This window comes from Colius striatus, chromosome 8 (genome assembly GCF_028858725.1).
Source record: "Colius striatus isolate bColStr4 chromosome 8, bColStr4.1.hap1, whole genome shotgun sequence".
In the NCBI taxonomy this organism is placed as follows: Eukaryota; Metazoa; Chordata; class Aves; order Coliiformes; family Coliidae; genus Colius; species Colius striatus.
Genome location: NC_084766.1, coordinates 18,037,970 through 18,054,378, shown reverse-complemented (window position 1 = coordinate 18,054,378; position 16,409 = coordinate 18,037,970). Strand labels below are relative to the sequence as shown.

At 41.8% G+C, this 16,409-nt stretch overlaps 1 protein-coding gene across 11 annotated transcripts in view; it reads left to right on the top strand.

Moving 5' to 3' along the window:
- The window catches only part of SGMS1 (sphingomyelin synthase 1), a 96,264-nt gene that overhangs the window by 68,006 nt on the left and 11,849 nt on the right, over positions 1-16,409 (top strand). For all 11 annotated transcript variants that reach the window (XM_062001007.1, XM_062001004.1, XM_062001005.1 and 8 more), the window contains one exon: positions 13,029-13,878. In XM_062001007.1, coding sequence (XP_061856991.1) covers positions 13,256-13,878 — 623 coding nt within the window. In that variant the 5' untranslated portion in view covers positions 13,029-13,255. The remainder of the gene's footprint in view (positions 1-13,028; positions 13,879-16,409) is intronic.

Here is a 16,409-nt window from a genome sequence, read left to right as displayed (position 1 = left end):
AATGCAGTTGTGCTGTTACGTAGGGTGTGCTGCATATTTCAACAGGATTTCTGCTAGGGTACTCTTATCCCCTTGCTCACATTAAATAATTGTGAATGTAGGATTTTTCAGATCCAGTGAAAAGGTTTTGGAATGCCTAAGTACAGATAATAGTATACTTGCTTTTAAAAGCAAATTTCATGTGTATTTGTATTCTGTGCATTATCTGGTCATGCAGCCTCACCTTCACTCTCACAAAAACCACCCAAACAAAAAACGACAACCCGACAAACCCAAAACACAAATTACTGTGTCTGTTTAATATCTTTTTGGTATGAACACTTTACAGCAGTTGATCTTCTTGTACCAAAATAACTTTTCCTGTTGGTAGTCATTTCAACAGGTCTGTGTTGGGACTGACAGTGAATTTTCATGATCTTTCTACATGAAAGATTTTTTTAATGGCCTTTTATTAAAATTATATCTTTCGTCAGGTTTAGAAGATCTTGTAGATGTTCTTAGGATTTACCTGAAAGATGCGTATCAGTTCAAGGGTAATTGTGTACAGTGAGTCTAACCATGGGATAGGTAGATAAGTCAACTGTGCCAGATTGGCCACCATTTGTTCTCTATTCTTGAAATGTTCTGTTTACTAATGTGTTCAGAAGGTATATACAAGTTTCCCAGGCCTTGAGAGAGTGCTGGATGTTTGTGGAGGCTGTCATGAGATGGCCGGATGGAGTTCTACTCTCAAGGGCCTCTCATCAGCTGAATTTCTGTAGTGCTAAAACATTGTAACTCATCCACTGCTCGGATGAGCCCCTGTACTTCAAAAATGTCAGCATAATTGTTATTAACCTTGTTTTGTTTGCTGACTTGGGATATTGCATCCTGCTGGACATCTCTAGAGAGTGCATCTTCTGAGTATTTACCTATAGGAAAGACTTATTCCCATAGAGACTTTTGCATCTTGCTGCTGAAGGTTGATTTAAAGAGGTATTGTGCTCTTCTTTCTGCGTGACTGCTGCTTTATTATCTACTTCGCCATTCATTGTTCAGCTACAGCCTCAGTGGCTTTTTCCAGCCATGCTCCACTTCTCTTGATCTCCCATCCTTTCCCACCAGTCAGCAGAACTGTGACTTCATGGCTGACACTGATCTGTCTGGGAGAGAGGGGAGCTTTGCTCTGCTCGGTGAGGCAGATCAGAGTTTGGTTATTTCTAGGCTTCACCTCATTGGTGTTACTGCCTTGCTTTCATTAATACCTTGCTAATCTGAGTTTCACCCATCTACTTGCAGAAGCTACAGCGTCCATGTGACCACAGACTTAAATCCTTCCTCCTCACCCTCCCTCTCATCTCCTTCCCTGCAGTTTCTTTGAGTTCCTCTTTCTGGCTGGAAGGAGAACAGTGCAGCTGGGTTTCTGCATTTCTCTTGCTGCTGTGAATGACCAGGGCTTGTCCTCCTTATTTTATGTTAACCAGTTTCTTCAACAGGAGCTACAAAGTCCAATCTTATTTTTGCAGACAAGCAGCTTGGTGATCCTTTCAGAGTGACAGGAGTCTCCTAACTGATGCAATGGGTAATTCTTTTCATTTCCAAGAGTGGATGCGGCTCTTCAATTCCTAAGTCAACTTAGGAATTGAAATTATTTGAACAGTTTGATTTGTTTGCTGCAAGCAGCATGTGAATGGCTTACCACAGAGAGCTACAGTTGTTAAACAGTCATTAAACTGAACATGCTGTGATGGAGTGCATGGATGCTTACATAGTGCTATAGGCCATTAACTCCTCCCGCATAACATACAATTTTATGAAAGAAAACACAGGTTTTGAGGAGTGTATCTTACAGTTTGTATTGTACAGCTTGATTTGCCTTCTTTTAGTTGAAAGAAAATGTTTAGTTTAGGAAGCAAAGTTTGCTAGAGGCTGCACATTTGCACTAGCATCTGGGCTGATGATAGCAGACTGGGTTTACTCCCTGTATCCCTCTTGCAGCATCAGAAGAGATATTGCATGAAAAATAATCTCAAGAGTCATCTGATTTAAGTATTTTTATTTATTTTTAGTTCTGAAGTGTGGATGAACTGCTGTCTGTGGTTTGCACTCTGTTTTGAATCACTTTGCAGGAATTTTATGGGTTGTGGGTAGGTAGTGGTTGATAGTGTAACTCTGAGTGCAACTGTTTATGAGCTGAAACATTATTTTCATGAAATACTGTTTTTAAATGTAACTTGATTTCCGTGCCATGAATGCAAGCTGATTCTGCTTGCCCAGTACCTAGAGCTGAGATTCTCTTGTTTGGCTGGAAATGCAAGTTACTTTTTGAACTGATTTAATTGATGTGTTCAAAACATACTAATTGAGAGTGTCAATCTGCAGTCACCCAGTCTTTCATGTTCACTGTGCCAGATAGTGGAGTCACTACCTGCAAAAGAAAGGGTGGACAAGAGCCACCCTGCCTGAGGTACTCCCTGGGATTGTAACCAGAGTTGCTGAGTATCTAATGGACATCTCCATAAAGAAGTTAGGACAGTGTAACACAGGCACATCTTCTGTACCTCAAATGTAGAAGAAAAAAATTAGAGATAATTGGATGTCTGCAGGAAGAACTTATTTCTTGAGTCTCTCAGTCCGTTATTGAAATATTCATAATTTCCAGAACAGGTAGGAAGATACAGGTTTCTTATCTTTCTTTATCTCTCCTTATTTGTGAATGTAGTTGACCAGAACTTTAAGCTGAGAAGAACATTTAAAACATAAAGTATTTTGCAGAGTTTGAACACACTATAATGATTTCAAGTGATTCTGCTTGTGGTCTTGGAAATGGTTTGACTGATACCTGGTAGTGCTCATAAGTTACTGTTGCTGCCAATATGGAAGCAAGCATGCTTTCAGTGTTGGGTTTTGTGCTCTTTAAATATCTGGCAATTAAATGAGTTAGGAGTGCTTAATATTTTGGGTAGGGCATTTGTACATACCTGTTCTTTGGGTTCAATGTGAAATTATTCAGAAGTGTGATTTAAGTAGGATTTGCTCGTGTCATGGGATAATCCATGGGAGAAGGTGGCATGTATGACGTAGATCAGGGGTGACTGAGTGTGAATAGTCAATGCTGTTAAGATCTGGAGTCCGATACAGAAATAAAGCTACTTTTCAGTGCTGGGGGAGGAATATCTTGGGTTTCTGAAGTAAAAATTCTGAAATTTGGAGCTTGTTGCAGCATCAAAGTGTCTCATTTGTTGGTGAAAGCAGCAGTCCTGAAACACAAAGCAACAACCATGAAAATTATCTATAAAAGGCAAAAAAATAAGGACCCTTAGAGCAGGGAAGGGAGCTTTTTCTGCATTGCCATCCCTTTCTGGCACTTCTGCTTTCTAAGGAGATACTAGGTGGCTGGACCGGGGAGAGGACTGATCTCTAGATTTTGCTGAAGGGAACGTTGAGTGTGTTTTTGTCGTTAAGGTGAATGCCGGCATTGGCAGATCTCCACTGCAAACTACTGGATTCTGCATCCATGTGATTTGTGGTGAGGAGAGTAAAGAAGATGGCTGAAGTTTGGCAAGCGACCTCAGAGATATTTTTCTTGCTTATAGTATTAACCTCAAAAGGAAGATGCCAGGGCAGTTCATCTGACTTTTCAGTAGCCCTGACTGTATTAAGACAAGATCCTATCATGCAGATTGTACACCTGCCATCAAAAGTGCCCCCCCTTCTCCCTCCCTTCCCCCTCCCCCTTCCCTTCCCCCCCTTTCCCCTCTTCCCCCCCTTCCCTCTTTCCTGCCTTTCCCCCCCTTTCTCCCCTTTCCCTCTCCATTTTTAGCTTTTCCTGGGTTTCTGGTTTTTCTAGACCAACTGTGTAGTAAGAATCTTCCTCTCATTCATACAGATATGTATCTTTGAGATGATCTAAATATTTGACTTATGGTACAACTCTGAACAGGTATTGCTGAAAGAGGATGAATATATGTTTAAAAATTAGGTTATTACTATTTATACCAGAAATGATCTTGAATATTTATGGTGTTCCATCTTTCAGGCTAGGGATCAGTATGTGTTACATGCAACTAAATTAATGAAGACAAACATGGGAATTATTTTGTTTTACAAGGTTAATAGCATTGAAAATTCATCATGTTGATGGTGTGCCTTTTGGATGGGTTTAGTAACAGCTAAAATGCAGAGAACAGCGTTTTGCATGAAGTTATATTTCAGCTCTTGAGGCTTGGAGTCTTTTTGATCTGGGTCTGATGTGCTGGACTTCAAAAGTAAGGTGTTTGAAACAAAATATTTGTATTTCTAATGAAACATAGAAACATTATTCTTGGCTAGGATTGTGAGCATGTGAATTTAAGTTTTCTTTTGCTCTAGTTGTAATTGGGAAAGGCAGTTTGGAGGAAGCAGCTGTTATGGTATGAATGCTGTCAAATACATGTCCAGTAACAAACCCAAATATTTTTTACAAGAAGACAATTAGTTGATTTAAGGCTCTGTTTTCATTAGTTTGTGCCAGCTATCCTTTTCCCAGTGTGCAGGACTGGTTTGGTAAAGCATGTGTGCATTTTAGAGCCATGTTACATTAGTCACGTGACTCTTCCATTTCCTTCAGCAAAACATCCCTGTTTTGATAATTCTTTTTTTTTTTTTTAATTCTTGATGCTACTTACCTTCCTGGAGGCTCACCACAAAAATGACTTATCTAACAGTAAATGACTTTTAGATTCAATGCAGGTAAAAATTCCCAAACAACGAAAAACCCAAAACGCCTGCACTTGGTTAACCAAGGTAAAATATGGACCTTATTGTGTTTAGTTTTTCCTTATTTTCACACTTCCGTCCTTCTGCACTACCCCATCCTCTTGCCTTTTCTATGTTGTAGGGGAAAATGCACTTTTTTTTTCTTTTTTCAGTGTTTCTTCTTTTTTCCTTCGGAGGCCTTCTGTTGTGTTTGTGTCAATATATAGAGATTTGGATAGTTTCAAGAGGAAGATAAGTATGGTTTTGAGCTCTTTAGTAATGGATTTAGCTTGAGGGTTTCACCAGGACACAGGACTCTTTTTTCAGCTCTACTCTATCTCTGTCTGACCCAGATCCTGAGGTGTAACACAGACGTGAGATTATCTGTATTTGAGACAACAGTCAGAGCTTGTTGCCACCTGATCTCAAAGCCCAGAAACACTGAAGGTTGCTTCAGTTCAGAAACCAGATGTGCAAGGCTTGAGTGCAGTGCATGTTGTGGTGTCCATGGGAGTTTTGTTTGTGTAAAGCAAAGAAGGGACTGATGAGATGGGGTTGTTGAGTCCTGCTGTAGAAGTCTTGGCTGAAGAATTGAAGATGCTGATGTTGAGGCAGATTATCCCTGTGTAAGGATTTGTGACCATCTGTTAATATTTTCATACACTCCATTGTGTGTGAGGGCTGAAATAGTACAAACCTATGTTCAAGGATAATATTCTTAGGAGTTTAATATAGTAGTGGTTTTTTTTTCCCACAGTGCAAAGTAATTGTGGTGTTATAGAATCATAGAATTGTTTCAGCTGGAAGAGACCTTTAAGATCATCAAGTCCAGCCTTTGTCCTAGCCCTATCAACCACTCCAGAGAAATAAAAGCTTTTGGTGTGGGGAGTTGGAATGTGGATTTCTTATTGCAGCCATTCAAAAATATTTATCCAGTTCTGTTGCAGGTGTTGTATGACTTTCAGATGAGATGTTAGGATTGTGGTATGCAGTACAAAATGGGAGGTGTGCTTGGGTTACCCCTACCATAGAGGTAACTTGTTCCTGTGGGTACCACCTGGGGTTCTTTTCCTGGTGCCTGGGGCTCTGGTCCCAGTGCCTGGCTCTCTCTCCTGCTTTTGAGGAGACTTTTCCATTTCAAATAAATGTTTGTAACTTAAACCAAAGGCAGGACCTGCCCTCCCCACCCCACCCTTTCCGCCCCCGGACCACTCAAAGCAGCACTTCCGTAGTGTCAAAACAAAAGCCCTGCTCTTGGGATGAGAATTTGTCTGTTCAGGTGAAGCTTTCTTGTTTGTGTTTACTCAGTTTCCATAACTACTTCCAGGCCCAGGGAAGAAGAAAGGGGAGGGGGAAAGTTGAGCAAAGACATAGAGGACTATGAGAAAGCAAAGGGATGGCGGAAAAAGATGTCTCTGTCACTTAGTGCAGAATGCGTGTGTTTATATACCTATGCACGTTCAATACAGATGATGCATTTTTGTAGCAATCATTCGCAGGGTTTCCCATTAGTTTGGTTATTCAGATTTAATGCAAGTACTTTCCATTTGAAATCCTTGCCACTAAACTTTGGGCGTGAGTTCAAGGTTATTATACTGAGATCTCTGTGAGAAGATTTTCATGTCTTATTTTTTTGTTAAATTTGGATAGGAAATACATGGTGGATTTAGGGTTGTTTCTCTTATTCCTATAGAGTGACTTAGAAAAAAATGGGCTGTTCAGGGATTTATGTAGTATGTGGGCAATTTTTTTTCTATCTCTGAAGCTGCATAAGTAGCTATTCAGGGCACGTGGGTGTTGCTTCATGTATATATCCCAGCCTCTCATTTCATAGTAGTAATTCAACTTGCTCTGACTTTGTGTCTGCAATACAATGTTTTCCATCTGGAACCAACCTTGGAAGCTTATCTCAGAGCTCTGTGAAACTTGTGAGCCCATCTTTGCCTCAATTTTATACTTACAGATATTTTGTATCTGCATGCATTTGTATTTACAGCACAAAACCAGCTTATTGTAATGTTTTAAAATGACAACAGTCTCTTGCTTTTAAGTGGTGAAGCATTTTTTGCAAGGGGTGATCTCTGGTTTGGAGACAAGGCTTTCCTGGAGGGAAGGAAACAATTCAATATGTTGCTTGAGAGCACATTAGTGATAGCCAGCATATAATTTGTGGCCAGCTTTTCCTTTTTGTTGCAAATTGATGTGTAGATGTGCTTTGCAAGTACAGGACATCCAGTTATTGAGTTGTCACAGTGTTATTGTTAGTGATGATAAAATGCCTGTAGAGGAGGTGATTGTAGCAGTGTCTCAGACCATACTGTTACCAACAGTTTGTTTTGTGCTGTCAAAATGCAGGATGAGAGCACCCAGCTTTCATCTGGATTATTCGGTCTCCCTGTAACTTCTGCTCACTTATGGGGTTGGGGAATTCACTTGTGGGTTAATTCTAAAGAATTAAAACTTTAATCAGTTCATTTTCTCTGCATATGTGTGTGTACACAATCTGTGTACATCTCAGCGTTTGTTTCCCAAGGGAGAAAATGTCACTATTTTGTCTTCAAACTGTGCTTATCTCTGGACTTTGCTTGTTTTAACACTACTTTTTACTAATGGTTTTATCATCTCAACTTTTCTGGGGTGTTTGAGAAGGTTGTTCAGTGTTACAATTGAAACACACCTACTGCTTGTGAAAGGATTTGAAAACCTTCTTGACTCCTTGGTGAGGAGCTTGTCACAGTTTCCGAAATGGCTGGTTATTCTACTGATTTCTATAGTGACTGTTGCCTTGGCAGCAAAGATCCTCTCTTAGAGAATAAAAGCGCTATACAAGCATGAAGAAGGCATGATTTGATTTGGGAAGACTTAGGTTTTCTTCACTTGGAATTCAAGGTGCTTTAGTAGATTAGAGATGAACAAACTGGGTTTGGGGGTACTTTTTTACTGGTTTTGTTGGGTGTGGTTTTGTTTCATCATTGTTAGTTGTAAGACATAATCCTTTCTGCTTGTAAGTTTAGAAGTAATAGAAATCGATGTGTTGACCTGTAAGCCAGCTCCAGGGTTATGTGGACCCTGCAGCCATCCCCAAAAAAAGTCTCATGCTGCCTGCTCAGGGAATGTCTATCACTCTGTCTCTCTGTTAGGCCCACGGGCTTGAAATGAAATCCCATACAATGACATCCAACATGAATGCATAGTTATCCTTTAAGCAGACCTACAGATAGAAAACTGTTGATTTTTCTGCCCCTTGGCATCCAAGTCAAGGGTAGACATGTAGCCAGCTGATGATTTTTATTGCTTGTTATCTTGTCTTTTAACCAAAGAGGTGGATGTTCCCATGTGTCATGGTTTAGAACCATCCAGGGACAAAAGATGATGATTAGACCTAATCCCGGTATCTTTTTCTCCTCCCTCACTGAACAGCTCATGGGGGCAGGGAATGGGGGTTTCAGTCAGTCTATTTCTGATCGCTTCTGCTGTTTGTCTCTCCTCAAGGCAGGCGGGTTTCTCACCGGTCCTCCCTGCTTCTCCGTGGGGTCCCTCACACACACGACAGCCCTGCACAGGCTGCTGCAACGTGCCTTCATCCCAAAGGCTGCAGCTCTTCTCTGCCTCTCATGTGGGTCTCTGGGGCCAACAGGCTCTCCAGCACAGCCTGTGCCATGGCCACCTCCTCACACAGTGTCTTGCCAGTCCAGGCACACTCACCCAGAGCTGCTGGTGGCTCTCAGTCCTGCCATGGCCCTCCATAAGTTGCAGGGGCACAGCCCGTGTTCTTGCCACGTGTTGCAGAAGTGTCTCCAGTCCAGCACTCCTCCTTCCTTCCTCCTTCTCTGACTGTGGGACCCACGTGGTCACCTCCATCTCGTACCACTCCTCCAGCTCCTCACAAGCACTTCAAATTCTCATCCTTAAATAGTGATCGCAGAAGCACCAGATTGGCCCAGTTGGGCTAGAGGTGCGTCTGAACCCAAAAGCCAGGGGAAAGTCTGAGAGCTCTTTACTGGGTCTTCACTGCAACCCCTTCTCCTGTATTAAGCAAAAAGCGGCTTCTCACAAAACTGTGACGTCATCTTTGGTCCTTATGTGCAGCCACATCTCCACTAAGTGATATGGAAAAGAACAGATCTTGATAGGCATGGTTATGCAGTGCACTCCCACAAACTTGTTTAACCTCCTGGGGTGGCCATGATCATGGGATTACAGCCCTCATATGGGCAGAGTAGAGTGGTGGTGGGAAATATTCCCTGACGGGAAAGAGGAAAAGCATGAAAGTTTTGAGTTAATAGTTTAATGTTTGCTGGGAACGGGGGAGAAAAGGTCATATAAACAAGAGGCAATAGGGACTCTAGCCCTTGCTGAAGTTACTGCATCCTGCTCAGTCTTGTGCTGTGGTTATTTTCAGATATCAGTTTTCCATGGCATCATTATCATAGTGCAATTGGTATTATGATAATCAAATTGTTATTTGTAATTCCTCATCAGATACAGGCTCCTTAATGAGGCAGATCTGCTGTGCACGGAAGAGGTGTTTTAGTTGCCTTGCCCAGGCTAACAACCTATATCAAAGCTGCGGAGGCTGGGGTGTGTGCTGCCACTTACTGAGGGAGTGGCACCAAGCTAAGCCAGTGCATGTGGCCAGACAGCAGCTGATGCCCATCCCCACCTTCTGTCTTCAGCTTCTGTGGACAGTAGAAGTCTTTTTATATAAGCAAGGGGACCAGTGAGGGCTCTTAGTCTCCAATATTCTTTCTGAGAACCTCACCTGATCAAGCTTTCATGAACACATGATAGAAAATGAGGTGTTTTTAATGTGACAAACTGGAAGGTGCTAGTAAAGAAGCTTTTTTGCCTATTCCTCCTTCATTAGGCAGACTGAAATGGAGGTTTGAATGACAGGTATTTGTTAGAAATTTTAGTTGTTTTTCCTCATCTTAACTCACAATGAAAATGATACTATAGCTTGAGTCCTTGGCAGAGTATTATCTTTCCTCTAAGCCTTTCTCCCATGAGTATCAGTTACTCTGATTTTACAAAAGGTACTTGATAGTGATTTATATGCTGGTGTTGTGATAGCAGTGGACTGAGATTGTTCATGGCCAGTATGTTCTCCTACTCCCAGAAGCATCGCCCATGAGGACTGAAGCTTTCTGCTCAGTAGATTCTTGCTCCGTGGTAGCCCCATGCCATCATTGTTACTCCTTGGTGAATTCCTTGCCCTTCTTGTCCCTCCATCTGCAGAGGGCGAGATGGAGTTGAAAGTGTGTGCTTCTGCATGCAAGATGGGGTTGCTCATTTTTAAACCCAACAAAGACTCGATATATTTTGTATTCAAAAAGACTCAAAAATTGGAGTTGGGCATGCTTTATTCTTCAGTATGGTACCTTTAGTAGTGTTACCAGTAGTGAGTTTGCAGCACAAGCAAGTCTCTGAAATGATTGTCCTTTTGGGAATATTGCCAAATCTTGCAATTCTACTGCAACAGATAGACGTTTGCTGTTTCTCATAACCCCATGGCCTGGCAGTGTTATGCCAGCATATTATACCTCTTGTGCCAGCATCAGAGGAATAGTTGCAGCTATTCTTTTAGGCTCCATACAGAGTTCATCTTAAAACCTACTAGCTCAGCTGCTGCAGGAGGGGATGTATGGATGTGCTAAGTAAGGAGATGTAATCTGAAGATTGGCTACAGGCTTATGAACAGGGATGAATGCAATCCTTTGCTGTGTCTCTGGGATCCTGAATTCTTAAGCATACAGGTAGCTTCCTGGTCAGGGGCTGGACAGAAAGGTCAGTCTGTTGGGAGAATGGTTAAAGGTCTGCTTTCCTCCATTCTGAGTGGTTTGGGAAACTATGATGCAGTTGCTTTGGTGTTTAAAATGGAAATGCTTTAATATTGCCCCACCTCGTGGTGTATTCTCTACTGAATTTGTAAATGGCAGCTAAAAAGCTGTTAAATGGTATGTAATAATGAGATCCTGCTGCAGACTAGGAGTGTTGCCAGGTGTTGTAACAAGATTGAAAAAAATAAATAACTTGGGCTTTATCAAGATCATTAGTTACTACCCTCAAAAACAGCATGTCCTTAGGGAAATCTATTAGTATTAGCTACGACATTAATGCTGCACAGTTTCTCAAGCTCAGTCTCATGGGTTTCAACTTGAGTTTTGACCAGAGGATAAGTATGAAAGTGTGTGTTGCTTTTTCCTTCACCTAGACATAAGTTCCTTGAGTTGTGAACTACTGGTGCATGACTTAAGACTAAAATATTGTGGACATCAAAAAGGCAATCATGTGTCCATCTCTTGGTCTTCAGTGTACAACTTGAGGCACAGCCATTAGCAAGGTAAATCAACCCTGGCATAAGCCTTAATGCATAGCTCGAGGCAAAAGAGGGACCTGGAGGCAAAACATCTTCCTGTAACTGCTGGTGACACCAGCTCTCCCGAGCATGGAGTAAGGATGCAGGGTTTGTGCTTGAGCTTGTGCTGCCACTAATGCCAGGCCCAGGATTTTGCATGCCCTGTGATAACTTGAGTGCAGCAGAGACGAGTGTGGTGGATTGCTGAGCTGCTCTCCTTCAGTCTGAGTCTTGTAGGAGTTTCCAGTGTGAGTCAGCATGCATAATTCAATCTGTCCTTTTTTTCCATGTTCAGGGACATGTAACTAAATACCAATTTGCTAAACACAACTTGAATAATGAAGCAATCTGTGGCTAAAAGCCTTCATCAGTACATATAATCCCACTGAAAAGAAAAAAAGACAGACCTGTATCCTTGCTTCTGCTGTTTAAAACAGCACAGATACTCACAAGAAGGAATATTCATTTTCATCCCTGTTTACTCCACAGATTTAAATACATGGGCATGCATGGCATGACCAGCAAGTGAGAGGTGATGTGCGCAGAGTACTGCTGGTTCTTTGACCAAAGCCCCTTTACTTTCTCGGGCACCAGGACTGCTTTGTTCCATAGAGAAACAGACTAAAACTGCACCTTGTGTTTCTTGCTTAGGCTAGAGGTGACAGGTCAAAAAGTGTATTGATGTTCAGCATGGTCACATTTTGTGTAGGAAAACAGTTCTGTATCTGTTTTGTACCACCTCTACTCAAATCATGATCTGCAATGAAACAGAAACATCTGGTAGCTTGTTGGAGGCTAAAAATACTCTTTAGGCAGATAAAGGCATAATACAGCTTTTGAAAATATTGAGTGTTTTTTCCCCATGCTGTTAATTTCTTTAGGTCATGTTGTGTTTACAGTGCTTGCTGCAGTCTCCTGGTCCATGGGATGGCAGGCTGCAGAGAGGGCTTCTCACTGTTTTTCTTTCTTTGCTCTGGGGAGGACTATTTTTTGTTTATTCATTGATTAAACATCTCAAACCTGGGAATTTGTTGGTGGCATTTGCTGCCATTTGATCACACTCTTATGCTGAGGATTTTGCAGCTCATGCCTTAAATTTGCAGGAAAAGGTTCCAGCAAGTAACATCTATTTTCCTATAATTTTTCCATTGGAAGTGATCAGCTTTCCTAAGCTTTCTAAGCTATTTTTGTAATTAATTTGATGCAGAAGTTTGTTACCTACTTTCTGTTTTTTTAGTTACACTTTAATTTTTCTATTGGTTTCCTTTGTAGCTGATAACAAACATCTGTTGGAATTGTAGTAGTATACCATGGAAATGATAAACTTTTTCTTGAAGAGCTGCTTAACATCTGTTAGAATCTTGCAAACTTAAATGCTTCAGCGTCAATTTTCCTGCTGGTGCTTTGACCCAGAAAGTATAACTTTGCATATCTACATATTTTTTTGTGTGTTGCTGACCTGTAGAAAAGTAGTTTTATGTGTTACATTATATATTTTTGCATTGCAGAACAAAAACTGGACTTCCTATTCAATAACTGAGAGAAACACTTTGCATTAAGATACGAGTTTGTAAGGAAGAGAGATTTGTGACTTGAATAATGCTAAACATTTGCTCTGTAGATCCTTAAATCCATTAATATTATGATTTTAAGAGGGGCTTGGGTATTGATTATGGACCAGAGCTGCACAATAATGGAAAATTTATCAAGTATAGAGCCTATGTTTTTCCCATAATGTCAAAGTGGTTTTTGATATAAAATTGTTGAAGGTTGTGGGAAATTGGTAGCAAGCTCAGAAAGGAGTGTGCTGTGCATACAAGGCTGGAGATCCAATCAGTCTTTTCCAGGCCAGAGTCTAGCAATTCTTTTGCAATACTTTTATGTTTAAACATTAATTGGAAACTCTTGGTAAATGCTGTTGTAATGACTGTTTTTGAATTTTTCCTGTGCTCAGGAAGAAGAATGGCCACCTGAATATGAAGTGAACTGTTTCCTGTGCTTGCCACAGCGCCTGGATACTTGTATCTGGTAGTTAGAGACCAGGACTTGCCTCTCGTTCTGCTTGGAACTGCTTTCTTGGACAAGATGAAGCTAAGGAGGAGCTTCCCAACACACTGGAATCACAGTGGTTGCTGCCCAGTTTAAAATTGATGTCAGACTGTGCCCTGGCTACCTGGCGAGATGAAAGAAGTGATGCTGTGGTCACCTGAGGAGGTGACAAACTGGCTAACGGAAAATGCTGTGCCAGAGTATTGTGAGCCACTCAAGAGCTTTACAGGGCAGGATCTGATCAACCTCACAGAGGAGGACTTTAAGACGACACCTCTGTCCCGGGTGTCTTCTGACAGTGGACAGCGGCTATTGCACATGATTGAAACTTTAAAAATGTCTCACCACATCGAGGCTCACAAAAATGGGCATGTCAATGGGCACATTCGTGTCGGCGTGAGCAGCACCACGCATGAAAATGGCTTTAGCAGTAAAATGAAGCTGAACGGGATGCCAAATGGGTATAAGAAGGAGATGATAAAGATCCCCATGCCAGAGCCAGAGCGCTCACAGTATCCTGTGGAATGGGGAAAGACTTTCCTGGCTTTTATTTATGCACTTTTTTGTTTCATCGTTACCACAGTGACTATCTCAGTCGTTCATGAACGAGTGCCTCCCAAGGAGGTGCAGCCTCCCCTACCAGATGCATTTTTTGATCGTTTTGATCGAGTGCAATGGGCTTTTTCTATTTGTGAAATCAACGGCATGATCCTTGTAGGACTGTGGTTTGTTCAGTGGCTGCTCTTAAAATATAAGTAAGTAAAACCTTTTGAAAACTGTTAGGGGATACTTTGGCCTGCTTTTGGAGGTCAGATACTGATCTGTGTCCAGATAAAAGGAATATTCTTATGATCTTTCTGATTTTGGTTTCCCAAGCTGAAATGAATATCATTCCATAGGCAAAACACAGCTTGTGCAGACTGCGTGTGCAAAACGGAGAAGTCCAACTACTGCTTAAGAAACTTAGTAATAGCCCTGGTGTGCACAATTAGCTTGAACCGCTTTCACGTGTGAAAAGCTGTGAACTGGATGTAAGGATGTTCTTAACTCAATTGACTGTCTTTTTTACAGCCGTGAACCAACTTGGGATTGATTTACTGTCTCTGTAGTTTGCTTGATGTAAATACTCACCGTAAAGTTATGGTGTTCTTGGACAAAAGCAGTAGGCAGCAGTTTAGTCTGTGCGCCTCAACAGTGCTGCGTGAAAAAATGTTGAAGTATGTTTTTCTGCTTGACGTTAGATGGAACAGGTAACATCAAACACAAAGCACGTCAAAAGCTAATCATATCATATTCAGAAGCATAGATACACAATGAATTTTCACAATCTTAGTGGCTTTCTGCCTCCTTACTTGTACTGCTCAGAATTGCAAGGGTGAATTTGCATGTCAGTGGAAGTGACCCGCTGCATGCCATCTACAGAGCACGTACAGGGTGTTAGCCTGCTGTGGGTGCACACCTCAGGCTGCCTTACTGTGAGTGTCTGATACACACCCTTGTGCTACCATGGCATGTGAATGAAATGCTCAAAGTCAAGTGAGTTCAAGTATTGTGAGGTGACATTTCACTTTTCTTTTAAAAAAACAGGCACATACTTGTCCCCACAACAGCCTAGCCCAAAGCAGGTCTCTTCCTCTGACAATACATAGTCTCATTCTTTACCTGTTCACTGTTTTTCATGATTCCTATGTAGGAATGGAATTAATTTGAGCTCCACTGTGTGAGATACAAGATCCTTTGGCTCACAGGACTTTGTAATGACCTTAGAACTCCCATTTTAAAAGGAATACAAACAGGCCAATGGATCACTTGGCCTTATTATGGAGAAAAACATTAAAACTTGAACATGTGGTTCATCAGCTTCATAAGGTACAGGCAGCTTGAAAAGAGAGAATTGCTAAGCTGGGGCAGGATACCCTTGTGCAACACAGATTCCACAGATTTCCACAGGAATGTGACAAAAATGTAACCCACAAGTCTGAAATGCTGGTTTATTCGTCTTCTGATGCTTTATACTACTTAATGCATTTTATCAGGGGCAAATTTTAAATGTTTTACACTTTTACAGAGGTGGCATTCCTTAAAGGAAGCTTTCTAGAATACTTAATTACCATAAATAGTAGGGATTTATGGTTAGAAAGAAAACGTGAAATTGCCTTTTTTTTTTTTTTTTTTTTAGTTTAAACATGCACATATGTACAGGAGGAAAGATTTACCCCATCTTGGCCTCTAGTTTTGTTCATGACCATAAGCTTCAGTATCATTCTTATGTTGGTAGCTGCAGTGCTTCTAACAGCACTCCAGCTCATCTTCCCACTGCTCCAGCTGCCTACCATGAACCTGGGTGACCATTTGCTTTCTTGGGATCTCTGAGCAAAAACACTGTTGAAAACCAAGGGAAGTACTCAAAGAAGGTGCCATGAGATTGCTCTCAAGTATGAGGTGTCAGATTAATGGGGCAATATGAGGAATCAAACACCCTGGGATGGTGCTGAGCAGAGTCTTTAGATTAAGAGAGTTCACAGAATCATAGAATGGTAGGGGTTGGAAGGGACCTTTAGAGATCATCTAGTCCAACCCCCCTGCAGAAGCAGGTTCACCTAGATCAGGTCGCATAGGAACGTGTCCAGGTGGGTCTTTAAGATCTCCAAGGAAGGAGACTCCACACCCTCTTTGAGCAGCCTGTTCCACTGCTCCATCACCCTCACAGTGAAATAGTTTTTTCTTATGTTTAAATGGAACTTTTTGGGTTCCAGCTTCATCCCATTGCCGTTTGTCCCAACCTCCTGACATCCACCATTTGTATACTTATTAATGAAATCACCCCTCAGTCTCCTCTTCTCGAGACTAAACAGCCCCAGTTTCCAAAGCCTTTCCTTATAAGAAAGGTGCTTCAGTCCTCTGATCATCCTGGTAGCCCTGCGCTGGACTCTCTACAGAAGTTCCCTGTCTGTCTTTAGCTGAGGAGCCCAGAACAGGGGACAGGACTCCAGATGAGGCCTCACTAGTGCAGAAAAGAAGAGGAGGAGAACCTCCCTTGACCTGCTGGCCACACTCTTCTTGATGCATCCCAGGATGCCATTGGCCTTCTTGGCCATGAGGGCACATTGCTGGCTCATGGTTAATTTATTATCAACCAGGACTCCCAGGTCTCTCTCTGCAGAGCTGCTCTCCAGCAGGTCAATCCCCAGCCTGTACTGGTGCATGGAGTTGTTCCTCCCAAGGTGCAGGACTCTGCACTTGTCCTTGTTGAACCTCATGAGGTTCCTCTCTGCCCAACTCTCAA